The sequence below is a fragment of the Pseudonaja textilis genome, chromosome 2 (genome assembly GCF_049901715.1).
Source record: "Pseudonaja textilis isolate UNSWEBS1 chromosome 2, rPseTex1.2, whole genome shotgun sequence".
NCBI classification, from domain to species: Eukaryota; Metazoa; Chordata; class Lepidosauria; order Squamata; family Elapidae; genus Pseudonaja; species Pseudonaja textilis.
Window position 1 is genome coordinate 129,530,283 of NC_141991.1, and position 23,337 is coordinate 129,553,619.

At 36.9% G+C, this 23,337-nt stretch overlaps 1 protein-coding gene across 1 annotated transcript in view; it reads right to left on the bottom strand.

Moving 5' to 3' along the window:
* Window positions 1–17,445, bottom strand: part of LOC113447306 (uncharacterized) — a 43,427-nt gene extending 25,982 nt beyond the window's left edge. The window contains exons 1-2 of the mRNA XM_026717407.2: window positions 16,929–17,445; window positions 2,978–3,192 (exon numbers count right to left, since the gene is read on the bottom strand). Coding sequence (XP_026573192.2) covers window positions 2,978–3,192; window positions 16,929–17,261 — 548 coding nt within the window. The 5' untranslated portion in view covers window positions 17,262–17,445. The remainder of the gene's footprint in view (window positions 1–2,977; window positions 3,193–16,928) is intronic.
* Window positions 17,446–23,337: the final 5,892 nt, after the last annotated feature.

The window sequence follows — 23,337 nt, forward strand, 5'->3', positions numbered from 1 at the left end:
CATTTTCCATATTATGCGGTAGTTCATATTATGAGCCTGGGACTTCATGCCAACTTGACAGATTGCTAAAACCAACCACTATAAATAGCTACCTACTTTTGCCCATCTCATCTGACATATAAAAGAATTGGTGATTGTTTCTCCCACTGATGGGACACTCTGCAGGAGGGGAAATATAGGTGGATAACTATCACTTTCCTTTACTCGTCCCACGTTAAACAGGAAGGACAACCCCACTCCCCAGCCTCATGACCAAGGCTGCATAGAGACCATCAGTAAGGGCGATGCAATTTATACCATCGTATTTTTCCACTGGTTGACACACTGGAGAACAGCCCTTTAGTATGGCCAACTAGTTGCATCCGATATTAAAGCGTGCAATGCCATTTTATGTGACCACGGGGTAAGACTTGAAGAAACATAAAAGGGAAGAAGTGGAGGAACTGGACAAACGAACCTTTTGATGTCTCCAATGCCAGACTGCTTTCAAGTTGCTTCTGAGACTTGGGGCAAGAAAAACAGTGGCACCATCCATTCCTTGGCCAAATCAGCCACAAAAAATTGTTAGGAAAAAGGTGGGGGCTGAGCTGTCATATTGCTAAACAATTGCGTGTTCCTTTTCAAGGTTTTCATCTCTTGCTTAATCTTCAGATGCTTCCACTGGTAAGCTTCCCATATTTTTCCCACAGTTTCTTTTGATAAAAATGACTGTGTGAAGGGTAGAATAGCTAGAAATCCATCTGAAGAACTGCTTAAAGGCTAACTTTTAGAAACATTTATTTTATCAAACAAAATAAGATGGGAATCAGATCTAAATAAATGCTAGAAAAAATGCACTATTCTTAAGTAGCTTCATGTAACTCAAGTCAAATCTAGCCAAGCCAAAGAAAAAAGAAAAAAAGAAATGTACATTCTGGAATGTAAATGATGTTAATTCTCCCCTAAAACCTGTAGATATCAGTCTAGACATCATAGCTGTGTCTGTACAAGGTACCTATTTTAATTTTTAATCCAGGGGAACAGTTTATGTGAAGAATATGGTTCATGGTAAATGGGATATATTTCTACTGCTTAAAAAAGAAAATAAATCTAAACGTAAAATGTTGTACTAAGAATTAACCTATTCTAGTTTCAGCTTTATAATAAAATTGCATGCAGCATTTGTTAAATTACAAGTGACTAAATGAACTTGCTCATTAAATGTAGCTTTATTTTGGGGTTTTTTTAAACACAAAATATACCCTTCTACTTTCTATCATCAATTTTATCCACTAATCTTTCTGGCAATCCACTCATCCAGGTTCACCTTGAGAATACTTCTTGGTGAATTAGGCTTATAATTCAGATGGCTGCTAACTGCATTCATGTATCTTTTTAAAGAGGCTATTTATGGCAATGCACATAATTATTTATTTATAAAACAGCCACAAATGCCATGTGTAATAAAAACATTAAGCATAGAAAGTTGAAGAGAGGAATTGCTTGCATATATAGGGGCACAAAAGAAAAAAATAGGGAGCTCATTCAGTAAGGTAGTACTTCTTAAAACATTTTTAGATGTGGATTTGGTAATAGAAAAAGTAAAACATGATCTCGGGTAGAGAGGAAGAAAAGAAGGATGGCGGGGAGGAATAACCATGTTTTGATCCTGAACTCAAGTAGGAGAAGAATTTAGGACACAGAAAGAAAAGAAAGGTTGAGAATTGAGACACTGGAGAAGGGCATATTATATTTATACATAATTACACGTTTATCTCCTTGCTTCTCACATTTCTTTTCTCTTTGATTGAACTTCATGCACCGGCTTTTCAATCAGTACACAATATCCACTTATCCATCAAACCACTTTGAGGTTAAAAAAATTATTCATCAACTAAACTCTACAATTATGGGGTTGGTCTTTGCCTCAAAGAGGAATAACCTTTCATACAAGCCCCATGATGTCAAGAATGTGGCTATGTGTAACCTAATCTTTCCTTAGAATCTATTCGCAGGTATGAGGAATCAAGAAAGTTCATTTTGGAATTAGGGGAAAGCTCACTCTGACATTCATAGCATTCACAGTGCTGACTTAGAAGCAGGGCTTCTTCTAACCCCTTTGGCTGAACAGCCAACTACAGCAGGGGTGTCAAACTCAAGGCCCGGGAGCCCAATCTGGCCTGCAGGGTGCTTAGATCTGGCCCGTGGTGCCACCTGGAAACAGCGAAGGACTGGCCCATAGAACCCATTTTTGGTGCCAGAGGGTTGCAGGAGGCTGTCACAGCTGAAAAAGGAGCACAGGAGTGGCTCTCCAAGCACTGTTTTCACTGGCAAAGGGTTGCAGGAAGCCGTCATAGCCAAAAACAGAGTTTGGGAGCCTGTTTTCTCTGGCAGAGCACTCAGGGCACCATAGGCAGCCCCAACACAAGTGATGTCAAGCTGGCCACACACAACTTGGCTGCACCCACTCCGCCCCCCCTCCCGGGGTCAAGCACAACCCTGATGTGGCCCTCAATGAAATCGAGTTTGACACCCCTGAACAGTGTTTCCCAGAGTGAAGAATAAGACAAAATTGGAGAGAATATATGGTGGGTATGGCCACAGAAAGTCCATTAGGAAAAAGAATACTCTGCACCACTGAAGATAATGATTGCCTTTCCTATTTCAAGATCACTAGGAACTTTGCATTACATGATGACAAAATCTTCACCACAGAGGCCTTTTGGCATAATTTCATTTATGAAGTATGTAGGAATGCAATTATTAAAGTGTATAGAAAAAAGATAATGATTTTCTTTCCTATTTCAAGATCACTAGGAACTTTGCATTACATGGTGACAAAATCTTCACCATGGAGGCCTTTTGGCATAATTTCATTTATGAAGTACATAGGAATGCAATTATTAAAGTGCATAAAAATAGAAAAGTTGTACAGGTATGTTCAGCAAACCTGTAAAGGACAAAAAGAGAGAGAGAGAGAGAAAGAGAAGAGACTCACTTTTTTCGGAAGGAATCCATACAAACTAGTACTTCATCAAGTTCTGAGTCCAGCTGTTCTTTTTCCGCATCAATAGATCGCATTTCGAGATTCAGTTTGTTCATGTACCGGTCATAGAGGAGTTTGATGTCCAAATCAGAAAGGGAATTGTCTTGTTCTTTCAAAAAGTTCCATCTTGTGGCCAGAACATGGTTGTGCTGTTCCAGATTTTGGACCTGTGGATTATTGACAGGTGGAGAAGACTATAAAGATCTTTTTCATTCAGCTGCTGCCGCAACTTAAACATTGCCATATGGAAGGGATAAATAAAAGGATATTTTTGCCTTACTCTGGGATCAAGGAAAAAGGGACATGGGGTGCAGCCTGACTACAATCAGCTAAAAAGCCCACATGCCTTTGAATGTGGCTACTGCTTGGGAGGGGTTGTTTGTCTAGAATTTAACCCTTTGCACAATGTCTAGACAATTCTTTTCCCTTTTTTGTTATTCCTGCTAGAAGGAAGGAACGTTTTTTTTAGTATATGAAAGAGAGTGATTGGTATGTGCAGATGAGTATCAATTAATTTGGAAAACCGGGTACTTCACTTTACAACCAAATATTTTTAATTGACAGTTATTAATTAAATTAATATGCATTTATATTTCTGATCTGGCCCAGCCCTTTCTGGTGTGCGTGGCTTCTGCTAGGTCTGTATATCCATTTATTCACTCACCCACACAAACATGTTGTGAGTCACATGTACACATATATTAGACAAGATGTGGGTGGGCGTGGGTGGGTGGGAAATCTTCAGGATTAGTTTCGGCCAGAGGCATCTGCAGTATCAGATGCATTTAATCAAAATGAAAAGCAGCAGCATTAGGTGATAAAGTCTCTGCTCCTTTCAGAGGTGTGTACGTACAAAAAGGGCAGAGCTATGTACCACAACAAGACATTCGTTTCATCATCTTCCCACTACCAATCCAGAGGTGGTATTCAGCAGGTTCTGACCAGTTCTGGAGAACCGGTAGCGGAAATTTTGAGTAGTTTGGAATACCACCTCTGACTCGCCCTGCCCCCTTCTATTCTCTGCTTCCCGAGTCCCAGCTGATTGGCTGGGTCTTCTTCTGTTGCCCTGCACAGGAGAAGGGAGCTGGAAAGCAGGTTAGTGGGGTGGGGAGGGAATGGGGATTTTGTAGTAACGCTCCCCCAGGAGTGGGGAGGGAATCGAGATTTTACAGTATCCTTTCCCTGCCATGCCCACCAAGCCATGCCCACAGAACCAGTAGTGAAAATTTTTGAATCCCATCACTGTACCAATCCCTTTGCAGATCCTTCTAGTTTCAGCTTTTGGCAACCATCATTTGTTGATGTGAAAAAGAAGGGAGTTACACAGGATTTTGGGGGGCTGTGATAATAGCTGTTTTCTGTTTATTCTTCCTTGGGGACCATCTTATATTCAAGATTACCTTCCTTTTGGATAAGTAGAGTAGTATCTCAAATATGCACGTTAAATTGTTAATCGAGCCTATGGAAAAAGCAGCCACTGCCTTCCCCATAGCATTTTATCCAAATGTTATTTGTTTATGTAAATTAATTAATTTAAAACATTTAAATAACTGCCCATTTTCCAGGCAACTCTGGGTAGCAGCTTCTAATCGAACGTAGTTATTATGACATAACATAAGTAAATTCCCACAATTTATTTCATTACCAACATTCTAAAATCACCCATTCTTTGATAGATGGGTTTCTCTATAAACTGAATAGTCCCTTTTTGTACATAATTATTTTATTTCAGTCACACATTACTTCAGTTCACATAACAATGTGCTAGCAACCATTTAAAAAAAACAAACAAACCCCAAACTTTAAAAGGCCAATGACCAGTTTGATAGATAGAGAAGATAATGTGCTTCTGACTGACTTCAAGAAGCATCCTTAGCCTGAATCTTATAAGGTAGATAGTATGAATCTAAGGTTTTACGCCTTGGTTGTCTGGTGGGTCATTTTTAGGCTACTTTATGTGTCAATCTCAACAAGGAGCAGCACCTGCCCAATTTTATTTGGCTCAGGAGGCCAAGCAACTTCAGATTTTAATTAGTACAAGTAGCCCTTGATTTACGGTAGTTTATTTAGTGACCATTTGAAGTTCGAATGATGCTGAAAAAAGTGACGAGTTATAACTTCTTTTCACACAACCATTGAATCATCCCCATGGTTATGTGATCAAAATTCAGGTGCTTGGCAACTGACTCACATTTATGACGGTTGCAGTGTTGTGAGAACATCTTTTGAGAACTTCTGGCAAACAAAGTCCACGGGGAGGCCAGATTCACTTAACAATTGTGTTACTAACTTAACAACTGCAATGACTCATTCAACAACTGTGGCACGAAAGGCCATGAAATTGGGGGGCACAACTTATTTAACAAATGTCTCGCTTAGCAACATAATTTTCGGACTCAATTGTGGCCATAAGTTGAGGACTACCTGTACAGTCAAAGAAATAACAGGGCCGTAGACAAGAGCTTTAGAAGTATCTGAAAAGAAGGCCAGGGCTCATCATTTATGTACTGTGGATAAAAAAACCTGCACACTTGTTCCCAAGTGACACTGTACCCTTGTTCTCCCAAGACAATGAGCTTGATTCACGAGCATCTTTCCCTTTACTAGTACATCAGTTTACACTTGCAAGCAATTGTGAAACTGCAGAACAACATCGCTTTAGTAGTCCACAGAATTGTCTCCTATGATGGCGTCACCATCAACATGACATATTTCCTTAATACATCCTACTTGCTCCGCATACTTTTAAGAAGAGAATCGGAAAAAGACAGGGAAAGAGAAAACATATGCACAAAAAAGGTCTATCCAGGTTGCAGGTTTACAGGGCAGGTCAATCCACACTTACTTGTACTGTAGATCAGAACTGATACAATTGGTGTAATCAAGCATCTTTCTCTCTCCACCCTTCCCTAGAGGTTTAATGTATTCTTCATGAAACATCCATCATCTTTTTTTGTTTTGGTGTGTGTGTGTGTGTGTGTGTAATCTTTTTTAGTCTTCTCACTTGTTTGCAGAGTAAATACTATGTCACCACATAAAGATTTTATGAGGGAGCCCTGAATATTGATTTATCATAACACCACGATTACATTCCCCTGAAGAGTTCCTGCTTGTAGGCTACTCCTGTATCACAATTATGCAGATGTGCTGTTTCCATCTCAAGAGCATTAATTTATATCTACACCCTTGATTTCCCCAGCTTAACCCGACCTCTCCATATAGCTGCCTCTCAACACATCGTCTTACCCACCTCTCTCTCTCTCTCTTTCTCTCTTTAACAGAGTACAGATGAAAAGCTGTGTAGCCCATTATTACATGTTACTTTTGTGGAGGAAGATCACATTATATTTGTTAAATCCTACTGGCTATCATGAAGAACCCTTTGATGCATCCCCATTCTCTGCAAATGCTAGCATCATATTTGCTCTTAAGTATAGCACTCTGATTAACAGCATAGTTCAGAAAACATGAAATACAGCTTGAAAATGTCCTGCTTCATATAGAAACATGCTGTAGAAATTTAAGAAATTGAAGGTTTGGTAATCTGAAACATAGTGGGAGAACTAAAAAAAAGTGTAAAAATCAGGCGATCATTAAGAAGATGTTGATTCAATAATTAGTATGTGGATAAAATTAGTTTATACTTAAATTTGCTCTTTCACTACCTTTTTTTTTTTTTAAAAGTTTAATATCTATTAGTTGTTCAGAATGCCTTTGCTCCCCAGTCTGTATTGTTTTATCATTCTGCATCCATATCGCTTCTGCTGGTCAATGGTAAATTCCATGAGGAAGAAACTTATCTTGGCAGTGATGTTCTAAGATTATGCCTCTTGTTCTGATACTGCCATTTAAATAAGTGAAAATATGTCATATTGTGGTATCTGTTATTATAAATTACTATCTGCAGCAGGGTAAAACACAGCTTTATAAAAAAGGAAAGATGTGATCTTATTTTCACAGAAGTCCCACAGAGATAATGCATTCCTCAACTGATGATCATTGTAATAATCTAGAGATCAGATGACAGATCTGATATACTTGAAAAGGAGCTAAGAGAGAAAGTAGATAAATAAACTGAAGCAAATCAACTCCAGCTGTGCTAAGAAAATAAATCATATGCTATCATCCCTACTCCTCAAGAAGGATTCATTGTTGAAATTAAGACAGGTAACAATGGGAGAGGTAAAAAAGAGATAACTTTCTGATTCTAATTAGGTGTTTTGTAATTTCATTAAAGCTTTAAATTAAAAAAGCAACAGTTCCAAACTTTTAAAACAGTGATAATTGCGGAGGTATCCAAATAGACAGGTATTGCCAGAATAATTCCTCTTGAAGATAAATATAAATGGAAATTTTTCACAACCCTCAAAAAAGTTACTCTGAAACACATCTTACTTGCAGAAAATGGTGTCTTTATACTGGCATTAGCTGTTTGAAATATATAACTCAATAAATAAGTAGCTTTCTGATTTGTTACTATGGTATTTTGTTGGGATGAATACAGTCAAGATTGGATTAATAGACATGGGCTGAAAAAGCTTCTTGGATGAGAAGCAAAACTTCTTCAAAGAAAAAACAGAAAGTCCTATTGCCTCTTGAAAAAATCAACTCCGGGACAACTATGAGTTCTCCATCATTTTCAGTCTCAGGATCATAAAGACCTGATCCATCACTTTTCTTCCTGGTTTTCCTGAAGCTAGATTGAAACTGTAAATTCTAAAAGCGAAGAACAGATCCTTTCACAAAGCCTTTCCTAACCAAAATGTCATTTATATTTATTATATTTCAGTTTTCATGATCCTTTGACTAAGACACAGCCCTGGTAGTTGAGATTCCAACCACATTAACTGGGGGTGGTTACAAGACATGAACTATCCGGAGGGTACTAAGTTAAGGTAATATATATTTGTTAATATTTTCTTCCATTTATCTACCAATGATTGATCTGAGCACCTTTCTTTAATAACTGCAAACAAACACTTCTCCATGAAAATCCCATGATGGGAAGCTGTGCCAACTCTCCAAATGCAATGGTTTCAATAGATGCGAGGAGCACCTCAGTCAAGAGAGTAATACTGAAAATTGATTTTTGAGCTAATGATCTCAGTGAATGAGGGAATATTTTTCTAACCGTGGGAGGGGATTGATTCTTTGGCACAGCTGATAGAATGATTTCCATCTTTGTGGGAGACATTGGCTCAAAAGCCTACATAAAAATCTCAAGTATCATTCTCTTGGTAAGGAGCTTCACCATACCCCTTGAAACATCTCTGCTGGAATCCCAAAGGTGCTTTTTCAAGAGACTATTGGACTTTCTGGTTTTTCTTTGAAGATGTTTCACTTCTCATCCAAGAAGCTTCTTCAGCTCTGAGTGGATGGTGGGGAATGGAAGGATTTATACTTCTTGCAGGCAGCTGGTCATTTGCATTGTTTTAATGAGTTATTAAGGCCACCTGAAACATCTTCCAAGAAAAACCAGAAAGTTCAGTTGCCTCTTGAAAAAGCACCTTTGGGACAACCATGACCTGGATGATTGAGTATCTCCATAGACAACTCTGTCGGAAGTTTTTGACAGCTTTCAGACTTGAAATATACATGTGGAAATATCATGCAGTAGGAAGGTGGGAGGTATCAGAAATATGATAAAGAATCAATCTCTTATCACTTTAATTTTTTTTTGCTTTTCTTAACTATTCCTACTTAGAGAATCATAGACTAGAAAACACACAGAAAAACAAAAATAGCACTAAAGGTGAAAATATTTTCTAGTAAAAGCCTGTCATTTGTGGCTACCAGTTGTACAGTGACATGAGCATTATTGTATCCTTTTATCAGAAATATGATGTCTGATAATTGTGGTCATACGTAAACTATGCCTCACATCCCAGTGCAGCTGTATGTTATAGCTGAATAAGGTTAAAATGTAAAATGCAATCCTTGTTTAGCTACCACAATTGGGACTAGCAACCCAGTCATTAAGTGAAGTGATCACTAGGTTAAACCACAACTGTACTTATGATCTTACTTGTTTTACAGAGTTGTGAAAAAATGTGAGATTTGGTCATTAAGTTAGTGTTTGATAATAGTCATACTTGTGAATAGTTGCTAAATGAGAACTATCCGTACTGAATCTATAAGTAGCTAATATACCACAAGCTGCTGCTTTGATCCACATGATATCAAGGGTCAAACTGCTTTTCAGTTCAAAGTGTAGGTAAAAGGGAAAAAAACCGTTCATTCCATGAAGCTCAACTTTTTAGAAAAGAGAATGAATTGTAAATAAACATTTCTTACTAATGAGCTACAGGATTATAGCTAACAGACTTCAAAAGATATACTGTATAATTATTGAACAAAGGAAAAAGGTATAAATTTCTTCACATCATAAAATAAAGGACAAGCATCTATAATGAACACACACCCCAACTGATTCTCACAGATATTCTTTGCTCACAGATGACATTATATTTTGTTACCCATGGATTCTTGCTGTTATTCTTTCACCTTGTCACAGATAATCTAGTAAGGAAGAAAAGCTAAAATAGCTGCCCAGCATCTTTCGGGTTTTCCATTTAAACCATCCTACACCTTACTTACTTAGGTTTTGTGCCAAAGCTTGGATTAGCTTTTTGTGTTTGGTTTTTTAAAAAAGAGACTCTCTTCTACAAATGTCACAATAGAGATATGAAGATTGTAGTCACATGCCCCAAATAAAAAATAACAAGAATTACTCTCACAGTCGATTATGTTGTCAAAGATTTCATGAAAAGGCAGAAAGACTTGTCTCCTTCCAAGCTTTTCACAACTGCTGGAGGGTTTGGGAGAGGTAGAATTTTTTCTGACTCACACTTGTTTGATAAAATGAAGAAACAGCTAGAGAGACCAGTTGGGGGTTTTGTGTGTGTGTGTGTGTGTGTGTGTGTGTGTGTGATTTCTAACCTCTGTGCAAATGAAAGAAACCCTAGCTCTCACAAAAGTCACTTGCATGTATATGACAATGAGGGGCTAGTGCAGACTGAGAACTGATAACCAGAGCAAACAGAAATATAGAATATAGAAAGTCACAGTTATCTTTGTAGACTTCTTTTGAAGAGATCTTCTGCCACTATCACGTTATAGCCTGTTTTTGTCAAAACTTCAGAAGCATGCATGACTGTAAATTCAGATTAAGTAGAATCTTTGAGTAAAGAACAATCATAGAAGTAGGGAAAGTATGAGTTGGAAGGCTAAAATAACTCTCTACTCCACTTCTCTGATCAGTGCAGAAGTCTACCATCCCTGATTGGTGGCCATCAAGGACTTGTCTGAAACTCCCCAGAAAGGAGAATATACTACTGTTCCTCTATTAATTGCACTGACCGATAAGAAATGCCTCTTAATCTCTAGCATAAATCTCCTTTTGTTTGTTCATTTCAACTGGTCTTTGCCCTATCTTACTTTCAACAGAGGACAGATCTGCTCCTTTAACAGCTGTTATTTGTAGATGCCTATAGTGTCTGCTCTTTCCAGACTAAACATAGCCAGCTCTTTTTAACTATACTTCATAGGGCTTCATTACCAGACCTGTTATCATGTATGTAACTTTTCTTTGAATCTGTTCTAATTTCTATTGGTTTTGTTCCTTTATAAAAGAGATGTCTTGGGCTGGGCAAGATATTCCAGATGCAGCTCAGACAAAGTCAGATACAATGGAACTATTACCATTACAACTCCATCTTTACAGTGTTGAGCTATCAGTTTATATTCCTATTTAATTATCAGTATGCTTCCATTTCCTAAGTATGCTTCCATTTCCTAAATATTTCCTTTTTTCTTCCCAGTGGGTCAGCATTACTGGTATTCATCTCTATAATCCTTTTAAAGCTTTTAAAAAGCTGTTTTAAAAGCTCTTAAACCCTTTCCCCCATTTTTTCTCTCTTACAGAGATGATTTGTGACAATACATTCAATATTTCATTTTTCAAAGTCTTCCTTCCATCTTCTCTGCTCTTTAGGATTTCAAATAATGGTATAATCCTCATAATTTGTAATCCAAACAATACATCTTTCAACTTTCCCTTGTCTAGTTATCTTCAACATGACGCGGTCACTTTTCCTGAAGGTGCCTGACATTTTCTTTCATTAGCCAGTTCCTGTCTGTGGATTAAGATCAGATCCAAAATAACTGATCTCTTTGTTTCATCATCTGAGAATTACAATTGTCAGACAGAAATTAGAAGATCGAGGGACCCCATTCTTGGTTATTTTTCAGCAGATATTTGGGTAATTGATATCTCCCACTATCACTCCATTCTTTAAGCACATTTATTCCCATCTTTATGAGATTCAGTCCTTTCCTAAGCCTCTCTTACACTGATATTTGTAAGAGATCCATGTTATTATATGGTGGCAAAAAACAGAAAGAGTCTAATACTACTTTTTCTATATTTTTCTGGTGGAAGTTTTTGATTTAGTTGATCTTTATGAAATTGGGAATTTGGAAATAATATTGTATGGTGTCTTCTGTAAATTTTAGTGCAAACCCATTATACTTCATATTCCTCAGATATAGCTTATCCACTTAGATTAGTAGCCTTAGTTCAAACTGCCATGACAATGAGCTTGCTAACCCTTGTTTAGGGTATTATCTCTTTAAAGAGCATCTGCTTCCCTTTATCTGTGGCAAAGGATTCAACCCCCTCCTTTGGTCTCCTCTTCCTAAGCATAATTACCACTATTAGTTCACCATGTTTGTTTGGACCTATGGAGATATTTTTGATAAAATTCCTTCCTGTATCCTTTTATTATGTACAATCTGGAGACTTTGAACAAGAACATTATTCTGCTGGGTAATTACCCTTTGCAGAACCATAGGAAAGAGCACTGCTCTCATTTCCCAAACAAGAGGTTTCCAGATGAGGCATCTATTGTAAAACTGCACTGGCAAAATTTATAGATGCTTAAGAGACCATCATTTTCTCTTTGGAATAAAATCTCAAAAGGCAAAAAATGTATGCTGATGCACTGCATTTTGAATGGCAATGCCATGCACTTGAAGGAGCATAATTTGGAAGAACTTGAGATACCTCCAAGAGCTACATGTGTATGGGTAGAGAAAAAGAGAAGCAGACATCTTAAAAGCCTATAGCTCCAACTGAATTTAATGTCTGAGCAGAATGCAGCAGGTATCGACTTATCCTTCTAGTTAGAAGGTTATGTGTAACTCTCCTCTCCTCAAAGGATGCGAGGTTTTCTCTTTTTTTTAATGGAAAAAAAAGAAGTAGTACCAAGAAAACAAGGACAGTTACAAATTGTAGTCTATAAAATTCCATGCAGTGAGGTGGTTTGGTGGCAAATCAAGAACCTTATCTGAAAGCATTGTTAAAATAATTCTTGCCCAAACTTGCAGTACAGATAATTTTTAGCCTTATGGCTTGGGCATAATAGTCCATACCCAGCCATGAAAACATTACCGGTGTTTATTTAAAAGGTTGAAGTTAGATTATAAAGAAGCCACTGATCAACAAAGACAACATTCTGGTATTTTCTGGCCAACAATAGATCACTAAGCCATATGCTATTATCCATATATTCCAGTGTTTTGGAGAATAATCTTTTCTAAAACTTCCACTTGGATTCCAATTACTGTTGACAAATCAAGATTGAGCATAACATCTGACTTTATTCTGTGACTTGAGAAAAATAGGATTGCATCCAGGATTCCACATATAAAGCAGGAAAACTCCTTAAAACAATTAATGGGATTTTAAAATTGCCTACTGGTATCCAATCAGAGAAGAGGAAAGCTTTTTAATATATGTAGAGTTGGTTGAAGTACGAAGCCCAGAATGACATTGACTATAGCAGAGACACATTTTGATAGCAAACAGTGCTCAAAACCCAAAGCAATCCATAGCATTGTGGCATTCTCTGGAAAGGTTGTGGATCGGTTCTATGGCATTTTTAATTTGCAGAATGATTTATGATTATTACAACCATATTAAAGGTTGATTGTGATAAGTGACTTTAACATAGAGAACTGATTGATTACCCCATTGCTGCCATCCAATCATTGCCATTTCTAACCTCACTCTTTGGTACCTGGTTCAGACATTCATTTACTACATGTAGAAGCCATAGCAAAGATGGATTGATCACAGGTATGATCACTGGCATATCTGATTACAAGTAAAATAAAAATCCTTCTGCTATGATAGAAATGGCTATCTACTCCATCAGGGTCCTGTTGGATTTTTGTTTAATTTTCATTCAATACATACCGGTATTACCCAAGAAATTATATGAATTGACCTCTGGAGAGAAAGCTAGAATGACTAGAGAAATGATAAGTACAATTACATCACATCACATCACCCATTCTTATGGCTGCTGGAAAGATACAGGATTTAAATTTGCCACCATCCCAGTCCTTGGCTTCACAGTACATCATCTGACTTCTAGGTTAAGCCCAGTCCCCTATTAACTATTAGACCAATTATTTTAAAGAACGTTTTTGCTACTCATAGTGACTACTTTCTATACAGATATTTCTATTGAGAAATACTGGATATCTCTTAAACAAAGACATATGTTTCAGAGGATTTGGAGGAAAGTTGCAGAGACTGATGGTCAGGCCTGCTGTCCCTTCTGTCCTTCATAAATGGCAATATTTGTAATAATGGTTAAATGTTTTTTTTAAAAAAGGAAATCATTCATCAATATGTGTCACCACTGGGAAAACATTAATTTTCCACAGAAAGTATTAAAAGAATTCCACATTGTTTTGCGATAACAACGTTGGTTCCTAATGTGTTTTTCATTCAGGCAAAGAATGTACTTAAAATATGTATGTACAGGTCAGGTTGGTTTCTTAAATGTGTTTTAGCATTTCCAAAGCTCCAAAGCTCAACATCAGACCTCATTTTAAGGCACTGGAGATTGTGCCTGCTTATTTATCTATGTGTATGTTTTAAACACAAGAATATCATTCATGTAACTGAGAAATAAATGGAGCTTCTTAACATTAAACTACAGAGATACCATTCTGAGTTATGTGTGTGAGTGTACATATTGTATGTGTGAGTTTTGAAGACTGGCATTCCCAGCCTATGTTAGTGAAGCAATACTTTAGATTAACATCTGTTTGTAGAGCATGAGGGCTTTGCAGTAACCTGCCTTGAAGAGCCAAAACTATTTTTCTTTGAAAACAATCTACGTTCACTAAGTTGTTCAGTATATAAACAACTTTCCAGTAAGAGAGAGAGAGAGAAAGAGAGAGAGAGAGAGAGAGAGAGACCCTAAACTCATTGCAGCTTCCTTTTTTTCAATTTTGAAAGGTTCATAATTCCGTAAAACTTTAATGGAGTTTTGGATGATAGGCTCACTTATCTAATGAACAAAATAGGTATTTTTCAAATAAGTCTTTGCAAGCCAAAGGCCCTGTTATATTCTTACTGATATACTTCTGTTTCATCAGTTTTATTTTAGACAATAGAATGTGTAAAGAACAAGATAAAACCTGGCATGAATCCTCTGAGCTCATAACATTACATCTCTGCCCTCAAATGTTACCAATAAGTCATTTTTTTTTTCTTTTTAAATATAGCAGAGGTATAACCTTGCTGCTTAATGAAGACATGGTTGCTTCCTGAGAAGTAACATCATTCCCACCAATGACCAAGCTTTATAGCCATTGCACTTATTACATCACAAGAGCTACCCTAAGATTTGTACAGTGGGTGGAGCCAAGGCCTGGGACGGGGTAGGCATTTTTGGAGATTTTAAAAATAGATCCTTAAGCTTGCACAAGACAAAAGGCAAATATTTTGACTCTTAACATCCCAATACCAAAAAATAAAAACATGCACACATGACCATTTGAAAAGTTGAAAATCTTAGCCTTGCCTATTTTAGAGGGTATTGGAAAAGATGTTGGCAAACTACATTTTGTATGCCAGTACCATAGAAAATTATATTAAAGACTAAAGCAATAGTATTTTGAAAAGCTCAAGTCCTGCCAATTTTTTGTTTAAAGGCCTCTAAAGCCCTACTCAGCCCACATTTTTGATATTTGAAAGGCTTCTTTCTCCCTATTTAAATTTGCCCATTAAGAATGATTAAGAGAGACTTCTCCAGTTCTTGCCACCTTTTGACATGGACAATAGGGCTTTTCCAGAGGTGGCTGTTACATTGTGGAACTGTTTGTAGAGGCTTCTGCTACTTCCTTTTCTTTTTTACCACATTAAAAACATTCTGTTCTTCTTGGGTTAAATACCATCGTGTTGCTTTTATGAGTAGGGATCCTCTTTTTAACAGAATGATTTTGCTATTGCCTTTATTTAATCTGCTATCCATTGTTTATTTTTATGATTGTAATTTTCATTTTTGTTGATTTTGCAAAATTGCAGAATATACATTTCAGAAAAATAACAATAGAGAATTTTGGTCTGTAGGCATCAGTGGGCAGGTAGGTTTATTTTTTTTAGTGGTCTCCCCAACTTCTGCCTCAAAAATAATTCCGTCCTTGTAGGAAACTAGAGCATCTAGGAATGAACTTTCTTAAAAACTATGTGATATATTAGATAGGAGAACTTTTCAATTAGGGATGGGTTTGGGAACATGACAGCTCACCCCATTTTGGTGTGGCATATTCTAGAATGCTATTATTACTGTAAATCACCTTATTTATTTGGAGTCTTTTCACAATCAGCTATATCATTCTGTGTGTTCTGCATCTTCTTCATCAGCATTTATAATAAGGAAATACATTTAACTTTCATACAGTGATGTTCAATGGAATGATGCTACACTAGGATTTAAATATAACTTGCACTCCTGCTATTTTCAAATAGTATAAAGTTAGATCCAGCAATGTTTTCATAAGCCCTTGGCCAAAACAAGGCCAGCTGTTGGTACAAATAATTAGAAATATGAAAGGAAACCAGTTCATTCCCAGTAACATGACAACTTCCAAAGTAGTGTTTAGCTAAATGCATAAAAGCTGCATCCTTATGGGCTAGTATTAGAACTGTGATGCTCTAGTACTGTATTAACATTTTCAACAAACTACATTTCCCAGAATTCATTGAAGTGATGACAGCTGGTTGGTAAAATAAAACATCTTAAATTGATATTGTGCTCAAACAGTAGCTACTCATTGTTATTACAATGAGTAATTGGATAGCCTCAATGATATTACAACCCAGAAGGATGTTTGAGAAAATGAGCCCACCATTGCTACAGGAGAGCTGTGTAAAACATAATAGTGTTAATGATATAAAAGTGTCAGTAGTGAAAATCAAAGCCAATGAAAATATTTTTTCTTCTTGTCTGCATTTTGAATGTATCAGTTCAAATTTGATTGTAAGCATGTAGTGGTAATTTCATTGTACTTCTATACTTCTACACTGTTCAGATAAAGAAACATGTGTATAATATTTAAAAATTACATACAAGATTACGCTTATTTGCACAAACATCATTTAATATTTTCAGAATACTGTGAATGCTTTCATTTCTCTGAGCTGGCAACCACATTTTTTTTTCAAAATTTCAATGAACGAAAGGCTAATCTCCCCTTCCCTTCATCCACATGCCTCATCAAAACCCAATTATCCAAGGATGGTGTATCTGAAGAAATATGACTCAGTTGCTAAAAGCAGCCCATGTTCTTCTATTATCTGAAAAACAATGTTGATACTTTTTGACCTTAATTAAATCTGGCCACTGACAATTTGGCTCTTCAAGTAGGAAATTAAATATATTTATTGAAATGCAACTCTGAACATCACCATCATTCTCAGCCTCATCCCTACCATCATCTTATGATGCTCTAAATCTGTCAGTTGAGTTAGCCCTCCCATTTCTTCATGGCACATCATTTCAAGGTTATCCTCTGCTCAGCATAAGGAGCAACTTCATCTTACCTTCCCAATTAAGGCAGCAAATTGGTTATTGAGAATCTTGATATCGTCTTTCTCCTTGTTCCTTATCTCCTGGAGAGTTGGGTCAACATCCAAGTGGAGTGGTTCCAAGAGATCTTCGTTGAAAGACACTCTTGGGTATGTATAATAGTAGCCATGTCCCGTGAGGCTGGAAGAACTGAAGCTTTTTTTGCTGGCTTCTCCCATGGTAAGACTGCTGCAGGCCCCATCCCTTGAAGAATGAGGAGAATGTGAAGGAGAACACTCTCTTCTCCTATAAGAGGCTTTGGGAGAAGTAAGGGAGCTGGTACTGAAGTTCCCGGAATGACTTGTCATCCTTACGATGAGGGAAAGCAAAGAAGCACTAGGTCAGCTACCGAGAGAAAGAAGAAGTAGCAGGTTGGGGAACAGCAGCTTAGATTAATTCCTGTTTCTGCTGAGCTCGGTTTAGCTAATGAATTACAAACACCTGTTCTCCCATGTTCATAAAGTCAGGAGGGTGTGACTGTTGATGTAATCCAGATCAACCTGTTGGCTTTGTCTCTCCCTCTTTCTCTTCCTCCTTCCCGCCCACCTTTTGTAGTTTTGTTTGTGAGGTGAGGCCAGGCATTTGTAGGAAAAGAGGGAGGAAAAAAAAAGCCCAAACCAAAATCATTCCCTTGCTTCCTTCTACTTCCTTCCTGAGGAGAGGAAGTTAAGAGGTTTCCTCAGCCCTTAATGGCAAACAAGAGGCTTGAACAGAGACACTATCTTGGCTGAACCTCAAGATCACCAAGAGCAGGAAACCTTAGAGAGTTTGAACATGTCAAAACATTCAGGCCCTGCTTCTTCTCCAGTGACTGTGCTGCTCATTTCTATTGTAAAATGCCAATTAAAGATTTTGCATGCTCAGGTTGTTCAGTTTCAGACCGTCTAAGTATTGAGACAGATTCCAGGCACTTTTCTGTCTGACTTGTCTAATCAAAGCTTCTTGATTAAGCTGCAAAACATACACAATTATTTCTATCTATGCTTATAGGAAGCGTGGGGATACTAATGTATTTAATCACAAGGGTTAAATTAGGCTGCAGTTAAAGATGCTTGAATAATTCAGTGTTCACAATTCCTAGTAAGAACTGAAAACATATTTGCCAGAGAGGAGTTCAACTTAAGTTAGCTATCCCTCAGATTCACAAGTGGAGTATATTTTTAAGGCAGTCTGACTTCATTAGAAAGATTACATATTTGTGGGTGGAGAAGGCTTACAAAAAGTAAACAAAAGAGGAAGCATGATAGAACAAGTAAGCATATTAAGGAAACATAGATCAAAAATGGAATTCATTTCTAAATTCATTTCTAAATCATACAAAGAACATTTGTGTCACTCTTAGAGTATTTGTGCTCTTTGTATTTCATTGAGTGTTGCATATTGCTAGTTAAATAAACTACAGACATTTCAGATGAAGTGCAAGTATTGTAATATAGTTCCGTGAGGTATTTTTTAGTCTTTTATTTTAGACTTAATCTTCATTGTTCAAAAAAGTGGTACCTCAAAAGAATATTAGGGATTACACAATACTAACTTCTTTTTTTGGTAGAAAATTAAATCATTTCCATCTTGTACTTGTGCGCCAGTGACATCATTGTGCCTCATAGAGTGTTCATATTTCCTAGAAAGATGCTTAAATCCAAATATGAACCTGATGCACTTCTATGCATGCATAACATCCCACTGAGATTAATCTGATTTAAATGTTTTTTTAATTTTAACTGAATTTGACCCTATTTAAAGATTAGACTTTTAATATACAAAACCTCTGCTCCTTCACAGAATTTTAGAGAGTATATTTCCAAACATTGCCTTACATTTGTAATCATCATACAGTTCTCTGCCATTTTTCTATCTTTTTTTTTCTACCAGCATAGGATTGGTATTATATAGAAGTGTTTATCTGGAAGCATCTAAACTGAGCAATTCAAATTAAGATGTTTTAAAGTCAGCATGCCAATAAATCCTAAAGCCTGACTAGCAGTGGCTCAGGAGAACAGGAAGAGTACATATAAGGGTGCTCTTCCTGTATTTTTCATTTAAACTGTCTCTCCATTGCACTTAATGGGAGTAATTTTAGACCAATTTCTGATCTAATCTATTCTGGATTGATATGACTACATCTAGGATCCTGAATCTAATGTAGCCTGTCTCTGCCACACTCCTTTTTGTATTTTCCATAGTTGGGATTTCATTATCTTCTAAAAATCTGATCTCTAAAGATGAACTGTACCTCAAAATCCCAAAAGTGCTTTTCCAAAAGGCAATTGACTTTCTTGAGGTTTTTTTCCCTTCAAAACATTTTGCTTCTCATCTAAAAAGTTTCTTCAGTTCTGGGTGAATGAGAATCTCCATAGATTTGCACCTCAAAAGTGTTTCTTCTCCATCCAAAATGGAGAAGAAACGTGAAACATTGGCCACCATAAAATGAAATTTTCTTGAAGATTCTTGAAGGGGTAGTTGATTATAAGGCAAAATTAGTTATAGTTTATGTGAGAAGTTAACCTGATTTCTATCTGGTCCCTTGCATTTACATAATATGTAACTCTCTATTTAGCTTTATTTAATTACTATTATATATAGGGGAGAATATCTGCCAACCCTTTTGAAGCGGCTAAAAGAATTTAAGTGGAAAACAACTATTAAATGCTTCATTGAGAACCTCTTTTTTTTGGATTAGTAGACATTAAAAAGACTGACATTTGTGAGCTTTTCAAAAAAATTAATTGGTCCCAGCTGCTGTTATAATAAATACATGTTGCTCTTGATAGTAATAGTAATGCACATTTGAAACCCCATGTCTTACATTGGCAAGGAAGGCTTCATATCTTCTATGACTTATTTTGCCAGTTGTATCTCACAATTTCTTGTTCCTGAAATTCAGATGTTATGGCAGTGCTTCTCAAACTTTTTACTTCATTACTTAAAATTGTTTAACAGAAAATCGTTTTTACCAAGTGTAGGTAAAAACACTTTTAAATCAAATTTAAATGTTCCTGCTGTGGGTTCATGTATTGCTACCTAAACAAAAACTACTTTTACCTACATTTGGGTAATTTACCTAGGTTTGGAAAGTACTATATTATGGACTGTTATTCTGTATTAACTGACATGGGAAGAACTTCTGCTGGAACCTTAATTGGATATTTATTTATATTCTTTTTATTTCTGGAAAGGTGATCTGTATCTCCCACCCAAAACTAAGCAATGAGATACCATGGGCCTCACTTCAAACTTTCCTGAATGCTTCCTATCCTTACCAGATACCTGAAGTTCTGTGGTGATCTTGGCAATTCAATTTTACAAAATTAGCAAGTTCTTCACAGTGCCTGTTTTTCTACTCAGTCAAAACAAAATGTTGATCATATTTTCTGTCTTACCAGTCTGAACTTGCCAAATCAGGAAAAGGGATTACCTGTCTCTTAAAAAATGCATGGCCCAAAGCTGATCTGATTATAATTAATAAATGGTAATTGATATAAAGATCTGGATTAAGTTTGACTTTTGTACACTAGTCATGGTTAAACATCAGCTCAAATCTGCTGTTCTGTGGCTTGTCACCACGAAGCATTGCAGAGAGACATGTAAAGTTCAAAACCATTGGACCAGATTGTTCTGGTCAGATCTCTGGTCTCATAATGACACCTTCAACTGGTTACACCAAGGACAATTATGATACTCCCTGGTAAAGGAGCAATGTTTCATCTTCTGCTTCTCACTGGTTTAATCCATAGAATTTTACTGGTCTGAGGTCACCTGAAATAAAAAGAATGGGATCTTGTCCAAGAATGGTTTACAAAAAGAATCATAGCTGGCAAAAGAAAGATCACTGAAAGGATTATGCGTGCAGTGGCAAAATTCTGTGTTGCTGCAATGTCTACAAGAAAAAAAATGGTTACAATTATAGCTGTCAATTTGTGCCAATTTTTGGAGATATAACAATATTTGGAAAATGATATTTACACACATACTTATTGGCTCTCCACTCATATATACCAGGGAGTGACCCTAACTGTTTGAGAACATGTATTTTCCTAGCAGGGATGTTATTATTCACTAATAATGTACTATAATGTGTTAGTACTATTTTTTTATATATTGTAAATAGTGATGTCTATTGCTGATCTAAGACTGTAATAAAGTTATATTCTATTCTGAAAGGATTATTTAATGAGAAAATAGTTATAAAATGTTGTTTTAGGCTGCTTTCTCAGGGGAATTTAGGTAAGTTAAAAGATGTATGATGCTAGTGGAGTCAAGCATAATATACAATGCCTCTGGTCTATCACTAGCTTTTGTATTTGTGTAAAATTGCAGCAGACCTAGTGAACCTAATCTACTCAAGATTCCAATGTAGGGATCCCTTAGATTGAATAACTATTTCGTACAATTAAAGAAAAAAGTATAAGAAAAATAAACCTGAAATATATATTTAAGAGCAAAAATACCTATTGAAGTCAACTGCAAAATCAGCTGGGCCTATGTGAAATGGCCGCTGCATATTCCCTTTTCCTTGACCTGGCAGAAGTTAACAATTAGTCTTCTGAATTATCAGTAATTTATTAATTATTACTAGGATGAACATCCAACAACTGAAAGAAGCTGCACTTGATAGCATAGCATGGAAAGCACTTGCCTATAGAGTCACCAAGAATCGGACATGATTGAACAGTTTAAACTACTACTACTACTATTTCTGAATTATCAGTCTTCAAAATTATTAGTCCACAGAATTAGGTTTTTGAATGGTTAATCCTTAATCTCTAGGCCAGGGGTCTTCAAACTTGGCAAGTTTAAAATTTGTGGACTTCAACTCCCAGAATTCCTGAGCTAACTTGATTGGAGGAGGAATTCTGGGAATTGAAGTCCACAAGTCTTAAAGCTGTGAAGTTTGAAGACCCTTACTCTAAGCTCTTACCGGATTACTTCTTTCTTTCTTTACTCTAAATCAGTGATGGTAAACTTTTGAGCTCGGCATGTCAAAAATTCAGAAAATGCCTAATGTACCTGCTGGCATTTCACTTCCCCCAAACAAAAGAGAAACAATTCTCTATCTCCCCACTCCACCACCTAGGCCACCTTGAAGCACAGCACTCAGCTACAGTGCCAAGGCTGGACCTGAAATAGAGGCCCAGGCCTTGACTTTGACCCCTAGAGCCAGTGCTGCCATTCAAAAAGGGCAACCTTGTGCCATTACCCAGGTCATACTAGCCTATAGAAACGGTGCAATTGCCGCTCTGGGCCAGCACTCCTCAGGGTCTGCTGTGAAATGCTTATCTTCAGGCAGAATTCTCTTTTATTGACAGGACCCTGAGGCCCAGTTGAGGCTGCTCTGGACCAGAGGTGGTATTCAGCAGCAGTGGTGGGATTCAAATTTTTTTACTGCCGGTTCTGTGGTGGTGGCTTGGTGGGCGTGGCAGGTGAAGGATACTGTAAAATCTCCAGTCAGAAGTGGGATTTGCCAGTTCTCCAAACTACTCAAAATTTCTGCTACTGGTTCTCCAGAACTGGTCAGAACTTGCTGAATACCACCTCTGATCCCACTCCTGAGTATATTCATAAAAAAATAATGGTATGTCACATGTGTCATGGGTTCACCATCACCATTCTAAATCTCCCATGTTCTTTTATCAGTTTCATTTTCCAAAATGTTCAGTATTGGGTCTCCGTTAGCTTCTGAAGGAAAAGACAACCACCAATATAGACTTTTATTTACCACCTTCCGTGACAAAACCTACCCCCCACCCCCCCAGTTCTCTTTAAACAGAGCTATTTCCCTTGTTCTCCGTTCTTGACTTTGCCCCTCGCTATTCTAACAGGCCCTTTTCATTCGAGATAATGATTCAGGAGAAGGTAGGTCCCTTATGTTACAAAATATTGAGATAGGGAAGAAAACAATATTTTCACTGAGATTCTAGGCAAGATCATCACAATGGCAGGTCTTAGGCTATTCCCAACCTTATTCAATTTGGTATACCTCAGTGCCATATTTTACTTCCTCTAACTATATGAAGTCCCTCCACCATTTCTTCAGAGAACACTGAATGCACCTATTATTTGAGAAATACACACTCATTGTCTTACATTCTGAAAATCAGGTTTTCTGGGTCCCCAGTCAAACCTCTGTTGAGGACCTAAATTCAGTGTCAAGCTTCCTTTGGCATTTTCCTCTCCTTCAACATTACGTTTTACTACCAGTATCACTGCTCCTTTACTTTATAAATATACTATAAATTATAACCAAAGAAATAATAAATATTGTGCATAGAGCAGGGAGGGATTTGAAATGTAAATTATATTCTTCATTGTAGTAAAAATGTTAAAAAGCATATGTATTTTTAAAAATAATACTCCCATAGAATTGCCTCCTATGTTTCTATTTCC